At 45.3% G+C, this 22443-nt stretch overlaps 2 protein-coding genes across 4 annotated transcripts; one reads left to right on the forward strand and one right to left on the reverse strand.

The window, feature by feature from the left end:
• Window positions 1-1373: 1373 nt before the first annotated feature.
• On the reverse strand, window positions 1374-9025 carry TMEM208 (transmembrane protein 208). The gene is made up of 6 exons (XM_079989269.1): window positions 8887-9025; window positions 7852-7947; window positions 5363-5422; window positions 3862-3998; window positions 2810-2894; window positions 1374-2001 (listed from the first exon to the last, which is right to left on the reverse strand). Exons 1-6 carry the CDS (start codon window positions 8890-8892, stop codon window positions 1864-1866), a joined length of 522 nt encoding a protein of 173 aa, XP_079845395.1. The 5' UTR covers window positions 8893-9025; the 3' UTR covers window positions 1374-1863.
• An 83-nt stretch (window positions 9026-9108) lies between these two features.
• Window positions 9109-22422, forward strand: LOC307222524 (uncharacterized protein). 3 transcript variants are annotated; one of them, XM_079987860.1, is made up of 7 exons: window positions 9109-9228; window positions 15159-15260; window positions 16114-17097; window positions 17447-17659; window positions 19514-19726; window positions 21076-21293; window positions 21456-22422. In XM_079987860.1, the coding sequence occupies exons 1-7, from the start codon at window positions 9202-9204 to the stop codon at window positions 21628-21630; spliced, it is 1932 nt and encodes a 643-aa protein (XP_079843986.1). In that variant the 5' UTR covers window positions 9109-9201; the 3' UTR covers window positions 21631-22422. The 3 variants fall into 3 exon arrangements, with proteins under 3 accessions (XP_079843986.1, XP_079843987.1, XP_079843988.1); XM_079987861.1 differs by having other exon boundaries at window positions 19517-19726; XM_079987862.1 differs by having other exon boundaries at window positions 19580-19726.
• The last annotated feature ends 21 nt before the right edge of the window (window positions 22423-22443 follow it).

Raw genomic sequence — 22443 nt, forward strand, 5'->3', positions numbered from 1 at the left:
TATCTATCTATCTAAATTGCATCCTGCCCTTTGGGATACAAATCTGTCCAAGGCAGCTTACAAGGAATATTAAAAAGTCACCAGGATATTTCTCACAGGGCAGTTGATCATAGATCTTATTTGGGCGAGGATGGAAAAAGTTCAGTAAGAGCAGGCCATGAGGTGGTCTTTGCTGCCTCTCCTGAAATCCTTCCTGCAGGGCAGCTGATGGAGATCACCTTGGAGAATGTCCAGCAGTTTGGCTGAGCGCAGGAAGCGTCTGATGTCTCCAATGCCCTCAAGCAACTTGGCCTCACACTCCAGTCAGCTGGGGCTGGGGGTGGAGCAGCGAGCTGGGGGTAGTGGGTCCACATACCCTAGCATGGTTGCTTCCAGTTGTTGTCTTCCAGATGCAGGGCTATGTGCTAATATTTCTGCTGTAGGAAGGTAGGGTGCTACTTCTGTGAGGCTTTCACCCATCCTGCCCATGTCCTCTTGCAAAACAGCTCCCCTCACCACTCTGCCCTGAATTGGGGGCTAGATGCCACCAGTAAGGTATACTAAGCGCCTCTCCCTAAGCAAAGCCCCCTGAAGACATTCCTATGAAGCCAAAGTGGAGAACCAGCAGGAGGTCACCTCCACCTTCTGTTGTTGCTGGTTTATTTTAAGGGGGAGGCTGTCAGGCCCTCTGTCCCCTCCCGCTGCAGGAAGCAGCTTCAACCCCAGTCTCATTCTTGTTCCCTGTCTTCGCTCCAACCATCCTTCCTCTTCCTTGCTTGGAGATACTGCTGGTTCTTGCCATTAGTTTAACTTGCCCCCCTGTCCCTGCTTCCAAGGAGGCTCTAATAGCCTTGTGCCAAAGAATAAATACATTTCCAGGAGTGCTGCAAATCCACAACACACAAAGATTTGAAAAAGGGATTTCCAGCTCCTTCATCAAAGGACGTCAGATTCACAAGAAGCTAGTGCAGGGTCTTTTGGGTAGTGGTGCTAGGTTTCTGAAATTCACTGCAAAGGGAGGCCCATCTAACCTCATCAGTTCAGCTTTGTTGTAATATAGAGGACAGGGAGGTGTACAGTTGTGTATGAAATACATACATACCACCTTTCAGCCAGAGGTTCCTACCTGCCAGTTTAAAAATAAAAATACACCAGGATTTAAATGAGAACTTCTTTTGAACACCTCAACTAGCCTCTTATTCTCTTTGCCTAAAATGGGATGTGATCTTTTGTGAACTCTGGCTTTAATTATTGTTTTGACTGTTGAAGTTTATTGCTTGTTTTGTATTTTGGTTTTATTTACTGTGCCCACTTAGAAATGGGTCAACAAATGTGAAAGGTACAAGTTGTCATGATATAAAATCAACTTCAGCCACAAGCACTCTCATAGACTCTTATAGCCTTTTGGGTTTTTTTAATGAACCATTTCTTAAAACTCTGCAGTGCCTCTGCCCTTAGATTCATATTACAGCATCACTTTATAAAGATATTTACACACCTCCAACATCCAAGAGGTCCCCTCCCCACTTGCCACAAAGCAGATGAAGGCCATGTATCTGCCTGGCGACACTTCCCCTGAAACAATTGAGCCTTATAGCGCAGATGGAGAACCTGTGAACCTCCAGGTGCTGCGAGACTCCAAATCCCATCAACCCCAGGGAACATGGCCGATGGTCAGGGATATGGGGAGATGGAGTTTGGCAGCAACTGGGGGAGACACAGATTCCACAGCCCTGCCTTATAGTGAACTGCTGTCACAGAAGGGGAGGGTCAGCAGAGAGAAGAAACCCCTGACGTTTCTGATTGGTTAAAAAGAAATCACATCCCTGATAAGCAGCCACATGGAGACAACAGGTGGCATGATATCTATTTCCATGAGCACAGCTAAAAACGCTTCATCTGACGGCGTTCCTGCCGACGCTGCTTCTTTTCGTTGGGCTCCTGGTTGGCGGCTGAAGAATCTGCAGTGAGCCAAGGCCCCAGGATGTTAACCCAGAGGAGATAGAGTGCTCGACCCGGAGCCTGCAAAAAAAGAGAGAGGCAAAGATCTTTTTTTTACAGATCCTTCAGGTATGAAGCAACCCAAGTTACAATATATATATATATATATATATATATATATATATATATATATATACCAATAACTATTTTCACACCAGTGTGGTATTCTATTAGTCGCTATAAATAATAGGTGGTCTGAAGCCATGTTCCTTTGTCATTGCATGCAAAATGAAGTCTGACCAAACAAAGTAAAAGTTATTTATCGTCGTGTTTTTTCTTCTCACCATTATTTCATAACCCAATTTTTCCATAAGCGTGAACTTCCAGGCCTGAACTTCTTTAACAAGATTGAGCAGCCCGACATTAATTCTCATTTCTCAAAGCTACCCCTTAATCTCTATAGGACAGCATTAGAAGGGCAGTTGATTCAACATTTCTCCTTGCACCTGGAATCTGGAGAAAAACTGTGACTTTTATTCAAACATCGTAAGATGTTGGATCAAGCCATAGACCCATCTAGTCCAGCATGCTGCTCTCACAGGTGAACCAAACACCTGCACCAAAAATTCCCAGCAAACTGGTATTCTGAGCTTTATTGCCTCCAACAGCAGACATGGTATTTACAAGACTACCTCTTTGCAGAAATGACCTTTTACAGTCCTCTCCCAATTATTCATTTCCAAAAAAAGAAGAAGAATAAAACATTGTTTTGAACACAGATAAGAATATAAGGTTGATCCAGGCAGGTAGCAGCTGGGATCTGCAGACACAGTGGAAAAGGAAAGTTAGAGGTTCATTATGTACCAACAATGGAGCTAGAAAGACTCACCAAGAGCCAGAAGTACCACACATAGAGGGAAAAACAGCTGAGGACTTGGATTATGGCTGTAAGCAAGATCACATCCTTCAGATGCCTGAGGATAAACAAGAAGAAGCTGGTGTTTACTGGTTCAGAGCATAAAAGCCTTGCCTAGCCTATGGTCCCAAAACCTTTCACTAGCAGGAAGAGCTACAGAAAACCATCTCTGCCATAGAGACTGGAGGAGAGGGGCTGAAGGGATGGCATGGGAGTGGTGGTGGTCTGAATATGTGTGTTCCAGAAATAGCCTGGTTAAAAACAACAAGAAATATGACTGCTATTTGATGCTGGCGCGTAAGGTTCACTAATCTATAGGAATAACAATTCAAAAACCTTATTGCTCACTAGGGAGCAAAATGCTGCTCCTTTTGGCTTCACCTCCCTAAACACCTCCCTTAAGCGGCCACTCTGCTTTGCTGTCCTTCACAGTCGCCTCTAGCGATGCCACTGATGCTGGAAGTACCGGGGCAACAAAGGCATCTGGTATAATATTATCTGAGAACAGCCAAGGAAAATGTGAACTTTGAATCTGAATAAATCTATTATCCCACAGCTCATAAATCCCAGTTCTAAATGCATAACTGAGCTCCTTGGAGGAAATTCAAATCTTCATTTTTACAATCAACGATCATCATATACTTTTTAATCTATATTAAGCATCATCAAGTCCATTCAGATTTCTAAAGTTATTTGTAATTTGTTTGCACCAACTTGGATGACAAATGGCAGAAAGGACAAGGAGTGAGAACGGCAACGTGTTTTAGGGGACAGTGAGAAGGAAAGACTTAGGAACTTCATTTTTCTTAACCACTGGGTGTACACAAGGAGGAAGGGCCCTGTTCCCCCCCCCCCCCGCAGTTTCTCAGTGAAGGAGCTGGAGAACAAAGCTCTGAGAAGCAGCCAATGGCTCCCCAAAGACACCAGTACCTTTATATGATTCCTGCTCAGGGGTGAAGGAGATCTGTGTATGCACTCAGGCAGCAGATCCTGCTCACCTGGACTTGTGTAGTGTAGACACTCACTCTGCCATCCCCTGCTCCATATTCAGGTCAATTCCACCATCTGCAAGGCTACCGTCATCCGCAAAAGAAGGCTTTGCCATGGAGCTCATTGAGCGGTAACTGGCCCCGTAGATCATCAAACTGAACACAAATGCAATCTACAAGGAGAAGACAAAAATCAGCAAGGTAAAGTTACCCAGATGGTACTGGGCTCCAACTCTCATCACCTCTGACACCACTGGCTATGCTTGGTGTGACCACTGGGAATTGGGAGTCCAAAAACATCTGTAGTGTGACAGGTTAGCCATTCCTGGACTAAAGCATTTGGAGCCTTTTCAAGTCATAGAACCACAGAACTGTAGAGACAAAAGGGACATTGTAGCACTCTTTCAACTACAGCATGTGTCCAGCTTTTGCTCAACTTAGGAATGAAGGACATAGTGGGGTGAGGAGAAGAGGAGGACATGATAAAAGCTTTATAAAATTATACACAGCATGGAGAAAGTGAAAAAACTGAATGGCAGAAGATTCTGGACAAACTGCCTCCTCACACATGCACACTTAACTTGCATCAGTGTCAAAAGATGCGGTGATTGCCACTGGCTTAAATGGCTTTTTATGGTCAAGAAGGCGGTTTGTGCACATGCTGTAGTAGGGGGAAGTGAGGGGCAGATGGGGCTCGTCAACCTGGGAAGGTAGTTCATCTAAGTGAAGGAAAACTGATCCTAAATTTCTGCTGCCTTGTGGGGTATCTTTGGGAGAAGAAAAGGCTACGGAGTAAAGACTACACAAATCTAGAATGAAGTCCCTAAGATGGTTGGATGGTGCCTTGTATGCCTCCTTCTGGCAACTCTTGCCAGAAATGCATTGCTCTGCTTTCCTTTGAACCACATCAGCAAGGCTGAGAGGAGGGTTTTGTTATCTGGGCAGCCGAAGACCTCAATACACACTGACCAGGCTTGTACCTCAGAGAGGTCACATAGGTGCTGCTAACACTATGCTGAGCTAGATGGGCTCAATCTTCTAACTCAGTATATGGCTTCATATGGTAATGATACAGTATTTTTACTAAGTCGGTATAAATTTCATTACAGTGGTACCTCGCAAGACGAATGCCTCGCAAGACGAAAAACGCGCAAGACGAAAGAGTTTTCCGTTTTTTGAGTCATTCCGCAAGACGAATTTCCCTATGGGCTTGCTTCGCAAGACGAAACGTCTTGTGAGTTCTTGCGAGTTTGTTTCCTTTTTCTTAAAGCCGCTAAGCCGTTAATAGCCGCTAAGCTGTTAATAGCCACTAAGCCGCTAAGCCCCGTGCTTCGCAAGATGAAAAAACCGCAAGACGAAGAGACTCGCGTAACGGATTAATTTCGTCTTGCGAGGCACCACTGTATTTTCAGGGATAAATGAAGGGGCTGGGAGACAACATGGTTTTGGATTGCACTTCCCTCAGGAGATGATAATTTATACTATCAGAGGATACCACCTTCCCCAACGTAGTTCCCTCCAGACATTTTGGACTCACCCAACTCCAGGCAGTGGCTGTTGCATAGAAGACCACAAAGTTAACAATTCCATAAATTGCCTGAAATTAAGGGAAGCAAAAGTCAGAAATCACATAAAAGGGAAGACACAAAGAATAATTTTGAATCTTCTTGCATCAAAAACATGAATGTAGTATAAATAAGTTCTGAAGGTGAGTGCCACTGCAGCCCAAACAACACTGTGGACACACAAGAGAGAGGAGGCAACAGACTAGGGGAAACCCCAACTTTTTCAGAAGCACACAAAAATCCATTAGGAAAAAAAGCTGGGGTGGAAGGGAAACCCACAGAACAGCCCAATGAGTGCTGTGTGAGCTATGGAATACTTTCTGACTGTTTGGGACAGGGAGGGAAAAACTGGGGTGGGGGAGTGGGAAAGGAGGGGGAATGAACTGGGAACACTCCACACTACAAAGTTTTATTGCAGGTTCCACAAGTCTGATCTAAATCTGAATGAAGCCACACTGGTGAAACCCAAACCCACCGTTCCATCTTCAGGCACAGCAGTTTATGAAGTGACAACTTCATACTAAGTTCCTTCCCTCCCAGACAAATATGGACACAGGCTGTCTTGATGCTATTGATAGCTAAGGGTTGTTTTTGGTTGTTTTTTTTAGAAAGAATGACGAGCAAAGGCCTATGGAGTAGCTACTTTAGAAGAACAGAATAGTTAAGATAGGATCTGAAAGGGCTCAGGACAGAGTATATCCATTCCACCTTCCTCTCCCTGGTTATTCCAATAAAAAACAAACCAACCCTGTGAGATGGGCAAAGCATCATCTCCAACCTCCCCTCTGATCAGCCCAGTGATTGACTGTGTGTTAAAAACAAATGGTTTGGATATAATGTGCATTTTAAAAACAATAATGTAAACAGCAGCTGCAGGATTGGGACTGTGGCATAAACAAGCTTTTGGTTTCTGCTTTGCTTTTATATTTACCCTTGTGCCATAGTCCCACCACAAGCCACCCTTCCAATGCTGTCCTTTGCCCTGGCAGGAGATCTCCTATTGGCACCAACAACATGTGTATTTTAATGAACTGAATAGAGTGAAAGATTACAAGTCATGGGGTGTGCAGTATGTGTATATGAAGTTAACAATACCTAGCTTATTATTTTTTAGTTGCTATTTTGTTAATGTTGTTAATATTGTTTTATAGATTCTAAATGCCATATTGATTTGTTAATCATATAACATGACTTTTGCTGCAATCATGACATTTATCTTACTTTTTATTTCTGTTTGGTTAATAGTGTTTTACAGGTGATAATTATTTTATTAATGATTTGCTAATTAATATGATTTATGCTGTATTTGTGATGTTCTATTACAGGGGTCAGCAAACTTTTTCAGCAGGGGGTCGGTCCACTGTCCCTCAGACCTTGGGGGGGGGCAGACTATATTTTTTGGGGGGAAATTGAACGAATTCCTATGCTCCACAAATAACCCAGAGATGCATTTTAAATAAAAGCACACATTCTACTCATGTAAAAACACGCTGATTCCTGGACCATCCACAGGCCAGATTTAGAAAGTGATTGGGCCAGATCCAGCCCCCGGGCCTTAGTTTGCCTACCCATGTTCTATTATGTTGTTATTTATTGTTTGTAAGGCGCTTTGAGATTCATCTGAATGAAAAGCAGTACAGAAATGCAGCAAATCAAATCATCAACAGCTTCCCTCCCATGGCAAACAGCAGCTTCAGGGCACAGGGTAAGGTGGGGGGCAGAGAGGCAGTGACAGGAGGCTGGTTTGTTTGGACTGGAGCCTACAACAGAATAGTTAAACCCCATTGCCCCACAGTTCTGATCATGCACCTCCCCTGCCCTCTGACTGCTTTTTGCAGTAATAAAAAGGTGCATGCTGAACATGTTGCTTGGCTCAGTTCAGGGATTTGAATTCTGAATTTCCTAGGTTCTGGCCCTGATTATCACTAAATCACATTGCCTCCAACCATCACCTAGTCTCAAGCACCCCAGGTAGGCAGGATCTGCCACATGCAAGCTTCACTACGGAATGGCTCACACTCAGACTAGAAGGATTGGGGGGGGGCAGGGGAAGGCTGATAATTCTTTCCATGAAGAAACTGAACTGTCAATCAAAAAGAAAAGGAGACTGGCTTTCCAGCAGCTATGCAGGCCCTTGAACTCCATGTTACGTAGGGCAGGGATGGGCAGTAGTCCAAATCCAGTGCTCACCCATATAATATCTGTTCCCCTATCTCTCCCACCCTGACATTTTAGTCTTAGAAGTGGTATCTGACAGCTTGCAGCATGTGAGGTATCAGTTCTTACTCCTTTGGGCCTTGCACAAAGTAAAAAGGGAGGGAAAGACACCTAGCAGGTAAGCTATTCAGAACTAAAGGTTGTTTGTTTGTTTTTTAGAACTGCAAATACTTTCTGCCCAAAATATCCAGGCTGGCCTTGTCCACTGTATAGAATCTATACACACAGAGCATCACACACTTACATTAGCTCCCAAGATGATCCGCAGATAGAACTTGAGGGTATCCTTGTTTTCTTCAAATATCTGCTTTTTACCTTTGGTTCCCACCTTTCCCTTTGGCTGAAAAAATTGAAAAATAGAGATTGAATCAAATGATTGAATCAAATGATAGAGGGATTGAATAATTTAAAAAAAGAATTACCCTTATTTTCTGATCTTTCACAAGAGCCTGGGTGAGTTATTTGCTCTCTTGCACAACAAGGTTAGTGAAATAGTTCAAGGCTGTGAGATTTGAATCCAGGTGACTCCTACCCAAACCCAACACTCTAGACTTCTGAATTGCAGAGGAGAGTAGAACCAGCAAAAAAACTAAAACTGAAGTGGCAGTGTTCCGAAATGGAGACGGGGCAAACAGACGAAGAATATGCAATTGTTACAATTACAGAACTGTAATATTAAAATGGGAGAGAGTATTTACCTTAAGTAGTCTAGGTTCCAACAATTCCACACGGTTTCTCAGCAGCATTATTTACTACATCTTGCTGCCCAGTTACAACCTTAAGCCCATTAAAGTACTGTACATATAACAGGAGTAATCACACATTCTTCCTCTTTCTACTTATACCTCTATTCCCCCCCCCCACCCCGTCTTCGCTTGTTTCCATGTGTCTTTTAAAATTGCATGCAAATTTGGGGGCTGGCCTGTCACGCCAGTTCTCTGTGAAGTGCCACATAGACGGCACCACGTTAAAAAATAAAAATAAAAATAAAATAAAACTGCATAGAAAAGGGAGAAATATGCAGAGATGAAAGCTGATCCTGAAACGGGGGTGTAAAAATATCGAGGGCTGCATCCGAATACGTCGCACATGACATACACCAGCTGACATAAATGGAGTCAACTCCATTGATTCCAACGGTTCTCCTCTAAGTATGATTTAGCCAGAGAGAACCCACAACCTTCTTCCGACCCCGATCCGTGCCAGGCTTGGCCCCCGCACACAGTAAACCCCACTCCACACGCTCGAAAGCTCTCCACGCTCGGGCCCCTTCACTCACCGCCATGGTGGCTCTACGGCGAGTCCCAACGACAGGCAGACAGAAAACCCACCAAGTCAGCACAGCAAGACTTCCGGCACAGGGATTACTACGTCATCGCTCGGGCCAGACGGGGACAACAAACGTCTGTCCTTGGAGGACTACAACTCCCGAAAAGCAACGCGCCGTCGTCATGGAGAGACGAGGAAGCTGAGGAGGGGAAAGGGGCGGGGCGGGGAGAAGGAATGGGGGCGTGGCCTGGCCGTTGACCTGCCGGCTTTACTGTACAGTACTTTTGTTTTCTGCTTTTCCCGCAAGGTCGAGCTCCGGGGAGCTATGGAGGCATGCGAGCTGCCTATGGAGGTAAGGAGCAGGGGAAGAAAAGAGGCTGCTACTAATGATCGCACCAGCTTTGCAAGGGGATTGGAGGGGGGCGCAAGTCTTAACTCAACACGCGTTGGTGCGCGCAGACATGTCTACAAACACGTGTCGGCGTGTAATTGTTTTCCTCCTGCCTGGTACTCTGCTTCACACACGCCCTCTCATTTGTCATATGGAATACTTGCCTCTTTAATAGCTTCCCCTTTGCCCTGCGGTTTTATTTATTAGTAATCTGGGAGGCTGCCTTACGCGGAGTCAGAGAACTGCTCTCCATGTAGCTCAGTATTGTCTGCACAGACTGGCAGTAGTTCCCTAGAAGCAGAGGCGGATCTTTCTCAGCCCTCTCTGATGATGCCTGGACTTTAATCTGGCATCTTCTGCATGTTGTTCTTGTTGCTCTTCAGGTACCTAGCCCGCAGCTTATCTGTTGTAAACCTTGGTTCAGAAGCTTTAAAAGATACCACATGATTGACTGATTTTTAATTAACGTAGAAAAGCTGTTCCAGGGAAGTGGTTTCAGGATGGTCACAAGTACCAGCCACTCAGTGCTGTGAAGGGTGCTGAAAAACGAAAGAATTTGTTTCCCCCCGGAATTTTCCACTTGAACAGTATTCAAATAATGTGGTTCTGTGTGCGTGAGAAGCAGCCTGAATAAGGAACCAAAATTACCCCAAAGTAAGATTTGAACCATCCTGAGTCATACATCCCTGCCACTTGGAGACTATTACCTCTAGGATACTAGTATTCTGCCTGGGCCACAAATTGCAGTACAGTACTCTCAGCTATGAGGGACGCAGGTGGCGCTGTGGGTTAAAGCCTCAGCGCCTAGGACTTGCCGATCGAAAGGTCGGCGGTTCGAATCCCTGCGGCGGGGTGCGCTCCCGCTGCTCGGTCCCAGCGCCTGCCAACCTAGCAGTTTGAAAGCACCTCCGGGTGCAAGTAGATAAATAGGGACCGCTTACCAGCAGGAAGGTAAACGGCGTTTCCGTGTGCGGCTCTGGCTCGCCAGAGCAGCGTTGTCACGCTGGCCACGTGACCCGGAAGTGTCTCAGGACAGCGCTGGCCCCTGGCCTCTTAAGTGAGATGGGCGCACAACCCCAGAGTCTGTCAAGACTGGCCCGTACGGGCAGGGGTACCTTTACCTTTACCTTTACTCTCAGCTATGATGCTCCTTTTCTTGTCTATCACAGGAGATCTATGGCCTAGGGTTGCCCCATGGTTATTTTGGGGTACAAATCCCACTTCATTTGTAGTGGCAAGAAAATAATTTACTTGGCATGGAGACATCATATATTAATAACACAGTGTGTGCAAGCAAAGCTTTAGACGGGGCTTGATGCTCCAGTATTTCCTACAGATAGATTATGGTTGTGGAAGTGCATGATAGGGAATACACCCCACCCCCCAGTCCTTTATTCATAGGTGTGTCTGCAAGAAAGACTGACTGTTTTAACACACACCCCTTCTCAAATTCAATGTACTGTACATACTTTTAGTAGACTGGGTTTGCCAGCGATAGTAAAAAGCAGAAGCCCTTATCACCTATGCAACTGCTCCAGCAGTTGGTATTCACAGTGAAAAACTAGTACCTAAACTTATTAAATGCCTATTAAATCAGTGTGGTTGGAAAGGGGAGGCGAATGATTGCCAGAGTCAGTTTTGTAGGGAACCTTGGTTTTAAGGAAATAAATTGTAGTGAACTGAGCTTAGATCAGGGAAAAGGTTGTCGGATCAGTAGAGAGAGGGATAGACTCTAAGAGTAAGGGACAGCAAACCTAACTTAGGACAAGTTCATGCATTTGAGGAAGTCACTTTTTTCTTATCCGCACTCCCTCCTGCATGTGAACTCATTTGGAAAAGCCTGGACAAGAAGATACAGATTGTATGTAGATATAGCTCTCAATATCAAGGAGCCATTTCTGGGATAAATTCCAGAGGGGTAGTAATACTATTCTGCTAGAAGCACAAAAAGGTGTATTTCTGTGCCAGTTCTGGAACAAGATTAAAAGAGGTCTATATCAGCAATCTCAAGAATACCTGGTGTCGAATACTCACCACCTACCGTATTTGAGTATTGGGTACCTTGCCCAAGAAGGAGGTCTGTATTAGGGACTGGCTTATAGTTACTGCAGCCCTGAGGACCCAAGGATGACTTTTGCAGTAATATCCTCACAGTCACTTATTTCAAGGCGACTGGGGCTGCCCATTCTTGTAAAAAGCAATTCATCACTAGATGTTATTAGCCATAATGGGCAAGGAACCAGCCAACCAGCAGCTGCTGTATGTCTCCCAACACCATGTCCACAGCCTGAGGTCTTAGTAACCAAAACTCATCCAATAAAACATGACCAGCTTCCCCAGATTCTACTACAGAATTAGCTGTGCTCAAGTAGAAATGAATGTGAGAAATTTATGAGAATTTTTTTCCTTTAAATGTTTGGCAAACATGTCACGGCATGCATTTAAGGGTTCCTTCCATATTGTCAAATGCTCCATGAAACTGTTACGAGAATTATAAGGTCTAAGATATAAAATAAATGTTCATAAATGTACCAGGCAAACACATACATAAATATATAAACCACATGTCTGAAACAGTACAGGAAAACAGTCCTAAAGCCATTTTGTCTCTTTCAGTGACCTCAAATATTCCTCTGCAGTTTGGATGGAAATGGGAAAAGCCTCCCCATTGTCTCTGTACTCACAAATCCTGCTTTAAGGGCACATTTTTGTATGAATAGGGTGAGTCTGTGACCTGGACTCAGGAATTAAGTATTTACAGTATCATCACAAAATAATGGCCAGGCTATCCAGGTAAACCCATTAAGAAGTTTCCTGCCAGACAGGATTCTGCTGTAGACCGCCCCTTCTGTGATAGGCTGCCCCTTCTGTGATGTATGTACGATGTATTGAGGGGGGTGGTCTTGAGCTACAGGGCTTGCACACCATTGTTCTGGGTTCCTCCTCCCTCCTGCATTGAGGGTGAGCACCCTGTTGCAACCGTTTAATAAAGATCATGCTTACTAGCTGCTTTGCTTCTCAATATTCTCTGGTTGGCCTCTGTTATTTTCTCCTACCAATAGAGAACCTACATAAGGACTCTATATGGACTCTTGGGTACCCTATAAGGGAAAAGGAGCAGTTTTTCTTATAACAAAACACAATGATGATGTTTGAAGGGCTGGCTTGTATGGTTCCCTTTAAAAACTGACTTCAGTGGGAGTTCACTTTTCCAGTGTGGTAAAAATTTTGAATGGTGGAAGTCACTCTAAAGGGGATAGAAAGAGATGATGAAGAAAATAGCTCAAATAATATGTAAAGACCCCAAATGGTGTCTTTTATCAATTTTTGATGAGTTGAATACGGACTTAATATGGGAACTACTTGTATTTTTTCTGTTTGTAACTTCTCATTTGACCATATCCCAGGGCTGGAAGGAATCCTCACGTTTTTCATTAAATATTTGGTATAGTAAAGTAATATTTACCTTTATTTCTGGAAAATTAGCTCATAGATTAAGGGTATTTCAGGATGCAACTAAGCCTATTGATTTCACCTCCATTTGGTGGCCAATTGGTATTTATATGACAAGTCAGTTAGGGGAAGGCAAGTCCAGATGAAATATGGTTTTATTTAGTATCCATAACTTTCATTTTGTATTATCTTTGCATCAGGCCAGTTTTTGTTTTAACATTTAATATATTGTGTGGTCTTTTGAGAATGTACATTATTTTATATTATTACGGCTATGAACACAGGGATTCTTAGGTACAGTTTTTCTTTTTACTCTTTTTGTTATTTTACTTTATTTTACATTTTTTACTGGACTATTTTAACTTCATAATAAAGTTTTGTTTTTTAAATGCTGTCTAGAAGGCAATTACAATTGTTTAAAAAACATAATCTCTGTAGACAAAACCATACCAACAACACAGTTTCAAGGTGGAACAGGTTTTTAAAACACAGATTATAGCTTGGGTGGTTTTTCAGTTTGTTGTTGTTTCCACCTAGGAATCCTTTTGGGTCCAAACAAATCTTGTGGTAGGAGGGAGAAGAGGGGCATGAACGAGAGACAAAAAGACAGACTGATAAAAACACAGAATATTTTGGCTGCTTTAACATCTCTGTTTATCAGAGAAGCCACCATGTCTCAGAAATTGATTTTTCAATTTCCACCTCATTAAAGAGATTTTACTCCCTGGTCTGAAAATTATTAATCTTTTCTAAAAAGAAAAGGAGGGCAACCACAGCGACATCCAAAGAAGGGCAAAATATATGTTGGCTTCTCACTGGTACATAAAAGAGAATTTATAGACTCAAAAAGCCCAATGCATCCAGTCAAAATGCCTTCTTCAGGGATGGCAATTACAAGTTTTCATGTTTCAATTTTGTACGATCAACTCCAAGGCAATCATTGACTGCTTTAATAGCCTTATAATATGCGACCTTGACAAGGGTTTTTATATGCCTGGGTTTTTATAGACAAGTTGAACTGAAAAAGCAGACGTTGCCACTTGCAGAATACTTCCTTCACCCAAGCAGGCAAAAAAGTCTGCTCTTTCATGATGAATACCTGCCCTCCCTCCCTTCTTCTTTGGCGATCACTTGTAGCCCTTAACAGAGTGTCTGTAAGTGACTGTGGAGGCCAATTCTGGATCCACATGTCCTTCCACAGTGGGGAAATAGGTTTACGGAGGGGAGTTGATCCCGGTGAGGATTTGCCAAATGTGTCTTCCTCTTAGCTCGTTTCTCCCTTTTGCATCTTCAAAGTCCATGTCGGCTTTGCTAAAGGCTATTCTCAAATTGGAGCACTCGCAGGCCAGTGTTTCCCAATTATCAGTGCTTATACTTCATTTTTTAAGATTTAGCTTGAAAGCATCTTTAAACCTCTTTTGTTGTCCACTGGCATTCCACTTTCCATTCTTAAGTTGAGAATAGAGTAGTTGCTTTGGAAGACGATAATCAGGCCTCCGAACAACATGACCAGTCCAACAAAGTTGATGTTGAAGAATCCTTGCTTTGACACTGGCGATCTTTGCTTCTTCCACTGACATTAGTTCACCCGTCTTCCCAAGTGATACATAAACATTTCACTTTACCTACTAACTTTACCTCTCTTCCAACCTCTTCCTCAACTCAGTTTACCTCAGACTTCCCATATTCCTTAAGCCAGTGAAACGATGTAATGCTTCCTTTTCTGTGGTAAAAACACTGCTCATTTATCTTGCATATTGGAAGAAGGAGTAAGCTTGTTTTCTCCTACTCTGGAGGCTAGGACTCAAACTGAAGTTACAAGAAAGGAGATTCTGACAAAACACCAGGAAGAACTTTCGGACAGTATGAGCTGTTTGACAATGGAACAGCCTCCCCCAGGAGGTTGTGGATTCTCCTTCCTTGGAGGTTGGATGGCCATCTGTCATGGATGTTTTAGCTGAGATTCCTAAACTGCAGAGGGTTGGACTAGATGACCCTTGGGATCCCTTCCAACTCTACAATTCTATGATTCTATGATTCTATCAGCCAAACAGCACAGATATTTTCTTCCCACATATTGTAGAAATGTTTTTGTTCCGCCCAGTAATTTGCCAGATCTTGCTCCATTAATTTCACAATTACATCCCCATTTCTTCTCTCTAATCAGATATAATTATGTTGCACAGAAAGGATATGAGCTGGATGGCCAGATATTTTTGATTAAGGTACTGGGGAGGCCAAAGGCTGCAAACCCATCTTAACCGTTTCAGTAGTTGTATTAGTATCCTCTCATGTCCACAAAAACACATGGGAATCTTGATTAAAATTGGCATGTCTCATTCCTTGCAATTTAAATTGCCTTTTTAAAATTGGCATGCCCTTTTGCTGAAAAACAAGCTTGCACTCATTGTCAAGGCTTTTCTCTTTCTTCCTTGCAGATTATCACTTATATCCTAAGCTTCCTGCCCATCGCAGATAGGAAAGAAGCCTCTCTAGTGAATCAAACATGGTATTTCGCAGTCCAGGATACCTTACGCCAGGTAACAGCTTCTTGCTTTGGTGTCTTACCCATACTTCCTCTGTTCTTACAGGGCTGCCCTGCTGGAGAGTCATAGCCCCATTTCAGACATAATGCTAAGCCACAGGTCACCTCCAGACTGTCGGTATTTTGCGGGAAAGATTCAAGCACAATACCGGAAATTTAGGTTTGCGTCATTAAAGTGGATTCAAGCATTCTGTCATTGTACTGTAACTGATCCACTTTTACTTCCTCTGGGAAGTCTGAAAGCAGAACCTGAGCACAACAGCATCCTCCCCGGCGTGCATGGAAAAGAGTAGGGTAAACAAATAATACACGCCGGGGAGGATGCTATTGTGCTCAGGTTCTGCTTTCAGACTTCCCACAGGAATCTGATTGGCCTCTGTAAGAACAGGATGCTGGACCAGAAGGACCACAGGCCTAATCCAGCAGGGCTCTTCTTATGTTCTTAGGACATTGGGACCTTCTATATGCAAAGCAGGTGCTCTGCCACTAAGCCATGGTCCTTCCTCAAAGGCAGGCTCATCCATCCACAAGTCCCCTCAAGAGCAATATACACAACACAGGCCACACTGGAGCTGCTACAACAAAAGAACACAAACAAAAATAGATTGAGAGAGATTTGTCATACTTTCTTTCCTCTGACCCTTACTCTAAGGAGCTCAGGGCAGTGAGTGTTGGTTTTTTTTAACCTCACAATAGTCCTGCAAAGTAGATTAGGCCAAAAAAGAGCAGGTGTGTCTTGCCCTGGCCATCCCAGGGTACTTCTTTTGCTAACTGAAAAAAAACTGAAGCCATGTCTCTTGGTCCATATCTAAAAACTCCTCACCATGTAGTCCCTTCTCAAATTCCAGGAAAGCATATTTTATAACATCCCGGCTACCTCTGCCTCACTCCGGACAATCCAGAATCTGTCCCGAAGGCACGTGTGCAATGTCAGGATGACCAACTTGGACGGCTCCACCACTTCCCGGGACATCATCAAGTCCGTTGCCAGCTTCCTTGGGCCTCACCTGCGCAGCTTGTGCCTGCACGGGAGCAGCCTTACGGAGGCCAACTTCAGTGAGCTCCTTCTTGCTTGCCCCTGCCTCACAGCCTTGGATCTGAGCGGCTGCAACAGCCTTTTCATGTCCGGGACCCTGCTCTCCAAAGAGGAGACCTTCCTGCAAGTCCAAGAAACATTGATCAACCTGCAGGAGCTGAACCTGTCCGGTGTGCGATACTTGTCTGACCTCACCTTCAACCGCTTGGCCAGCTGCTGTCCATCCCTGGCCAAGCTCTCCCTCGCCCGCTGCCACATTACCTTTGAGGTGGACACTTACTACGGCTCTAGTAACTACAACTCCTCGGCTTTGCTGTCTTTCCGCAACCTCCTGCACTTCATCCGGGAGCGAGCCAGCACCATGAAGGCCTTGAACTTGAGTGGCACCAGTATCTCGAGCCAGGCTATGAAGTCCCTGGTGCAGGTAGAGAACCTTTGCCTGCAGGAGATGGTGCTGCAGGCCTGCCGGGATCTAACCAATGAGGCTGTGAGCATCCTATGTCAGCACCAGCCCCACCTGACCGTGCTGGACCTGAGTGGCTGCTCTGAGCTGTCTGACCGGGCTGTCCTTGTCATCACCTCCCGGCTCCTGTCTCTTCAGTACCTGTGTCTGGGAAAGTTGCCACGTGTCACCGATGCTGGCTTCCAGGGCATTTCACACCTGAAGCAGCTCCAAAGCCTGGATGTTTCTGAATGCAGCCTCATGAGATGCAGTGAGCTGGTGAGAGCATTTGGGACTATGAAGGGACAGCCCAAACTGGTCTCGCTGAACATTGCCTTCTGCTCTTTACTACGGGTAAGTTCTAAGGCGTTTGTTTGTTATTTAGCAGCCTTTTACCAGATGATGCTCAATTCTCTACGATTCTCAGTGGTTTCACAATCAATTCCTCTTCCGGGGAACTCTGGGATGGGAATGAGGGTCTCCTAACAACTCTCAATACCTTTAACAAACTACAGTTCCCAGGATCTTTGGGGGAAGCCATGACTGTTTAAAGTGGTATGATACTGCTTTAAGAGTATAGTGCAGATGGAGCCTCTGTGAGGGGTAAACTAGTTCCCAGAATTCCTGGCTGGAAGTGGGGATGTGCTTTAAACATGTGGTGTGCATGCAGCCTTCAACTAAACATTTTCCCCCTCTTCTGCAGGACAACTTGGTCCTTTCACTGGCTGAAAGCCTAAAGAGCCTTCGGGTTTTGGATCTCTCTTCCTGTGTGTCCATCACTAACAGAAGCATCCAAGCAATCGCTTCATACCTCTTGCTCTTGAGAGTCCTGCGTTTGGCTTGGTGCAAGGAGCTGACGGATTGGGGCCTGCTGGGGGTTGAGGAGCCCAGAGAGGAGCGTGAACGTGCCAGAGAGGTTTGAGTAGACATTTTTCTAGTTATGTGACCTGGGAGTGGGGGAAAGGAGAAATATTGTGCAATGACAGTATCTTTGATACTCTGATTATTGTTGATGTTGTTTCCCTCCCTTTTTTCCCCAAAGAGGCCCATAATAAGAAGCTGTTTCCTCTTAATCCAGTGCTTAATTTGTTCTTTTAGCTGGGAGAAGGGCAGGGAAACTGGTCAGATCTGCTTCTTGCTGCCTCTCTGGAGGCCAGGAGCCCAACTTGTAACTCTCTTGTCTTTACTGGACTAATAAAGAGATAGTTGAGGTTCGACATACTGGCAGGGGCAACCTTCTGTCCTGGAATAGGGGAGCACATTGTCTGTGGTGAACAGGGCTTCAGAGAAGAGACTGGTAGCTTGTCCAGAAGTTGCTCCTTTCCAAGGTGCGTCCTTTGCCACAGTCCAGATGCTGCAGTCTACATACCCTGCCCCGTACTGAACTGCACAGCTTGCAGCGACTAGAAACAACCGCAGTTTTATCTTCCTATCATCACGGCAGGAGCCTTCCAAAGGAAAAGGTACCTGCTTTCTCAGAACCAGCGTGGAAAACTTTGCCCAGTTCAGATGTGGAAAGTACTGGTGGCTGTTTATCAGTTTTCTAAGTTGTAGTACTCAGCTGTTCCTAGTATTGACACTATTTTGGTTTAATCCTAAGAACAGCGATTCTGGCATGCTGGCTAGTTAGTCGGCCACTGGGTACTCAGTGTCTGGTTTTGCAGAGGTGACAAGTAACACTCACTCACCCAAGATTAATCAAAAGTCTGTGATCTGTTCATTTTGAATCTTTTTTATGGTCCCACGGCAACTGAAGCAGAGTGTTCTTTCTGGCAGGGAGGGCAGATAGAGATTTCTGCTGCTGCCACTTCTCTGGCCAATGGGTGGGGCCAGACTGATCTTCCAGATGGCCAGGATCCTGTTTCTGCAGAGCAGGGGATATAACCTCCCAGTGGCCAGGTAGTTCTTCCCTTGTGCTTTGCTGTCTCGGGGGCAATTCAAGGCAAAGAAAAGAAAAGGAAGCATTTCACAGAATGCAAAATATACAGTGTTCAGTGAAACTATTTACAATGATGCCCACAATGATAGATTGCATTGGGGTGGGGTGAGTTTATCTGTCAAGGATTCAGTGGAGGCTGGTTCATCAGGGCAAATGGGGCACTGCCCCCCCCCCAAACTCAATCTGCTCTCAGCCTTCAGTTCAGGTTTGTCAGCCTCCTCCTCCTTAGTCTCATTGTTGCCGTTGTAGAGCTTTGCAAGCAAAACTAGAATTACTTGGCTCTGCCTCCACCTGTAGTTTGTTTATTTTTATTTAAGGCATTTATATACCACTTATTATTTGTTAGCATTTCTAAGTGGTGTTGGCCTTTCTGCCTTCCTCCCAACCAGCCACACTACAAGGGCTATTAAGTAGGACAGTAGAAATGGATTCCCCCAGGTTTGAAAGTAGTTTGCCTTTTATTCTTAGACAAACAGGAAATGACCTTCAGATTCATATCAAGCTTGTGAGCCTCCTTGGTGAATTATCGTAAGCAGAACGCTGGGATTAGTTGGCTCTTTGGTTCCTGTTGTCTCGTGGCCCCCTGCTGCTTATTTTGAAGTACAGCACACAAGAAACTACAGGCGGCATGAGCCTTGGGAGGCTGTTTAAACAGAGGGGTCAGGAGCTACTTTCACACCACAGCCTTAGTCTTCACTGTGTAACATCCGTTGCATCTTGGTTTACTCAAATCCACAGCATTGGTCCTCACCTGTGTCGCCCAGATAGGAAACAGAGAGTCTCAGGATGGTCCCAGCTTCCTTTTAATCCCTCATTCTGTTGCCTTGACAGAAGGATGCTGGCCCAAAGTTCAGCAGGAACTTTGGCAACATGGGATTTTTCCAACCACCTCCACAGGATTTGGAGCAGGACACCCAGATTCTTATTGACCTCAGCAAGCAGGATGTTCAGCAGAAGCACAAAGCCTCCTTGAATGCCCTGACTCGTCTTCAGGAACTTGACCTGACAGCCTGCACGAAACTCACAGATGCAAGCATAGCTAAGGTTTGGACACTGCATCTTGCAAGTACAATCAGCTATAGGGATACCATCGCTTAGTGGCAGAGTAGGTGCTTTGTTAGATGGGACATGTGATCCTGCCATAGACAAATTCCAGTGAACCAGAGTGTTCTTGCAAAAGAAACCATCTACAGCCTTGGCTTCAGGGTAGCAGGAGTACCACCTTAAGAACGTCAAAAGGCGCCTTACTCAAGAGTCAGACCATTTGTCCCTCTCGGTCAGTGTGGGGTGGGGAACTTGTGGTTCTTCAGATGTTCTTGGGCTACGAACTCCCATTGGCTCCATCCAGCACACCATTTGGAGGGCCACAGGTTCCCATCCCTGGTCCACACTGACTGGCAGCAGCTCTCCAAGATTTCAGGCATGAGTCTTTCCCATCTCGAGTCTTTCTTAGCTGACATAATATTGTCAATGATTGCACCTGGAATGCAAAACAGATGCCCTAGTACTACTGAGCTGTGTGTCCTGCCCTTTCAGTGGCACCTGTTCAAATTAAACATCTATGGAGCACCAACAGTACAGGCCATGGGAGGGATGTAATGCTTCCAGGTAGACTGACGTTAGACAAGCAAGAGTAGAACGTGTGGGTAGTGAGACGTCAGTGAGTAGAGGGACCGGCCACACAACCATGGAGAGAATGAGAGGCTTTAGAGAAGAGGGTTTAGAAAAGTGGGTCACGGAGGAAGAGAAAGTGGTTTGATACACAGATGGAGAGAAACTTGTCAAGGCATAAAAAAAGTGGGAGGATTAAACAGGTTGGCAACAGGTCACGTTCTGCAGAAAATCCAAAAAGGAATGCAAGGAACGTCACAGCATATGTAATCAGTTTGGTTGGAGGGAGAGCTTTAAAGTTCAAGCTCCTGCTTCCTTCTCTTATATGAGACCTGACCAAGCCACCCAAAACTCCCTGCCCATTAAAAGCTAGTGTGTCAGGCAGAACGGTTCCAAGCAGTCGCCATCTTTCTGATGTGGTTGTTTTCCACACATAGAGAGTCTTTGACCTGGGAGAGCATTTGTACACATGTGGTCCCATCCGCAACTGCACTTTGAAGCGGTACACTCCAAGAAGCCTGCAACTCACTATCTTTCTAAGCATCTTGTTCAGCCACCAGAATGGGTCTGAAAGAAGTTCTCTTCCTCAGTTGCTACACACTGCAGTCCACATGTTCACTTTCTTGGTGTGGAGCTCCATCCTGAATGGTTTTGGGCATGGCCAATGGCAGAGCAAAAGCTTTTACAGCCATTGGGCAAGGATGCTCTTTTGGGCACCCTTTATCACAGTGCCCAGGCAGAGCCACCCAACTTCCTGTCCTTGTTCTGTTATTCCTCCTCAGGTCATCAGCTTTCCTGAGCTGCAGCGCCTGTCCCTCAGCCTTGTGACCAACATCACAGACACCAGCCTCACAGCCATCGCTCAAAACTGCCGGAGCTTGGAGCACCTCACGTTAAGTCACTGCACAAACCTTACTGACAAAGGTTTCATAGAAGCAGCTGGCTCCCTGCACCGACTTCAGCATCTCATCCTTTCTGGCTGCAACCAGCTGACTCCCAGGTGAGTAATGCTGCAGTGCAAAGATCACTGGCAGGTAGAGAGGAGAGGTAAAGGCAAGCCAGAGGCAGGCCTTTGAAAGCTCCTTCAAGGCCTGGCTGGCTGACTGGGAGGGACTGAAAGAGAGGCAGAGACCATCAACAACTGGTGAACTCTCCCTTACAGGACATTGAAGGCCATTGGGCAGGAGTGCCAGCAACTGAAGAGCTTGGACGTCTCCATGTGCAGCAAGATCAGCATGACAGACGTGGAGCATTTCCAGTCGCAACTCCCGCTGCAGAGTCAGACTAGCATCCAGTCACGGTTTGTGGGTGGAGCAGACCTTTCCATCACTCTCTGATGGAAGCTTTGTAGGTTGAGTTCCCAGAGATAAATGGTGGTCAAGCTGGCTCTCCCTCCCCACGCTGCCTCAATGGCAATAGGGGACTTGTCTTGAGAAACAGTTCCTGTCTTGGTAGTCCCACTGGCCTACTGTTAAATGCAGCTGCGCCACTGCCACTGAGTGGGTCCATAAAATGGACCGATTCTTCCTATAGAGGGGGCATCCTCACCCAAGCCTGCCTCAATGGAGGAGCTGGCTGTTGCGCAAGCCTCCCATCACCCCCATTCCGCAAGCAGAATGGGGAAGTGCACCTTGGGCTTTGGGAGGGATTGCCTGGAGCACAGCAGATCCCACGCTAGCAGGAACAGTAACCAGCAGCCATAAGGCAAGACGGTAATGGCTGCTGATGTAATCTTTGGCACAGCCAGTGCCCAGCACTTAATTTGCACCCTTGCTTTCAGCAGCTGCAACATCCCTGTCAGTGAAAGGGATTTTTAAAAAATCAGCTGGAAAATTGCATCTAGGGAGACTTCTTCTTTCCAGGTCCCCCTGGTACACAGCTGCTAGTTTTAGAGGTACACATGGAGACAGTGGGAGGTTACTCCCACAAAAGCAGTCCATGGCATATTCAGGCACCCAAACTTTTCCTCTTGCGCATTCCTGCAAACAATATAAAGGTGTGAAAGCCACTGCCCTGCCAGCCTCCCACTCATCTTTTCAAAAAATGCACTATGCTTATGCACCAGGGTTTTCCATAAACATCACCAAAGCCACTGCACTAATAAAGGACTTTAGTATCTGTTTTACATACTTTGGATTTTAAATGAATGG

This window comes from Podarcis cretensis, assembly GCF_951804945.1.
Source record: "Podarcis cretensis genome assembly, chromosome: 8".
NCBI lineage: Eukaryota > Metazoa > Chordata > Lepidosauria > Squamata > Lacertidae > Podarcis > Podarcis cretensis.

What these genes read in the sequence shown, in the direction of transcription:
- LOC307222524 (XM_079987860.1), top strand. Translation starts at nt 9,202, where the DNA reads ATGGAGGCATGCGAGCTGCCTATGGAG. An exon ending in CATGCGAGCTGCCTATGGAG is followed by an intron (nt 9,229 to 15,158) that starts GTAAGGAGCAGG and finishes TCTTCCTTGCAG; the next exon opens with ATTATCACTTATATCCTAAG. An exon ending in AGCGTGAACGTGCCAGAGAG is followed by an intron (nt 17,660 to 19,513) that starts GTTTGAGTAGAC and finishes TTGCCTTGACAG; the next exon opens with AAGGATGCTGGCCCAAAGTT.
- TMEM208 (XM_079989269.1), bottom strand. An exon ending in GGATCATCTTGGGAGCTAAT is followed by an intron (nt 5,423 to 7,851) that starts GTAAGTGTGTGA and finishes CCTTAATTTCAG; the next exon opens with GCAATTTATGGAATTGTTAA. An exon ending in TGTGGTACTTCTGGCTCTTG is followed by an intron (nt 2,002 to 2,809) that starts GTGAGTCTTTCT and finishes CTTTTTTTGCAG; the next exon opens with GCTCCGGGTCGAGCACTCTA.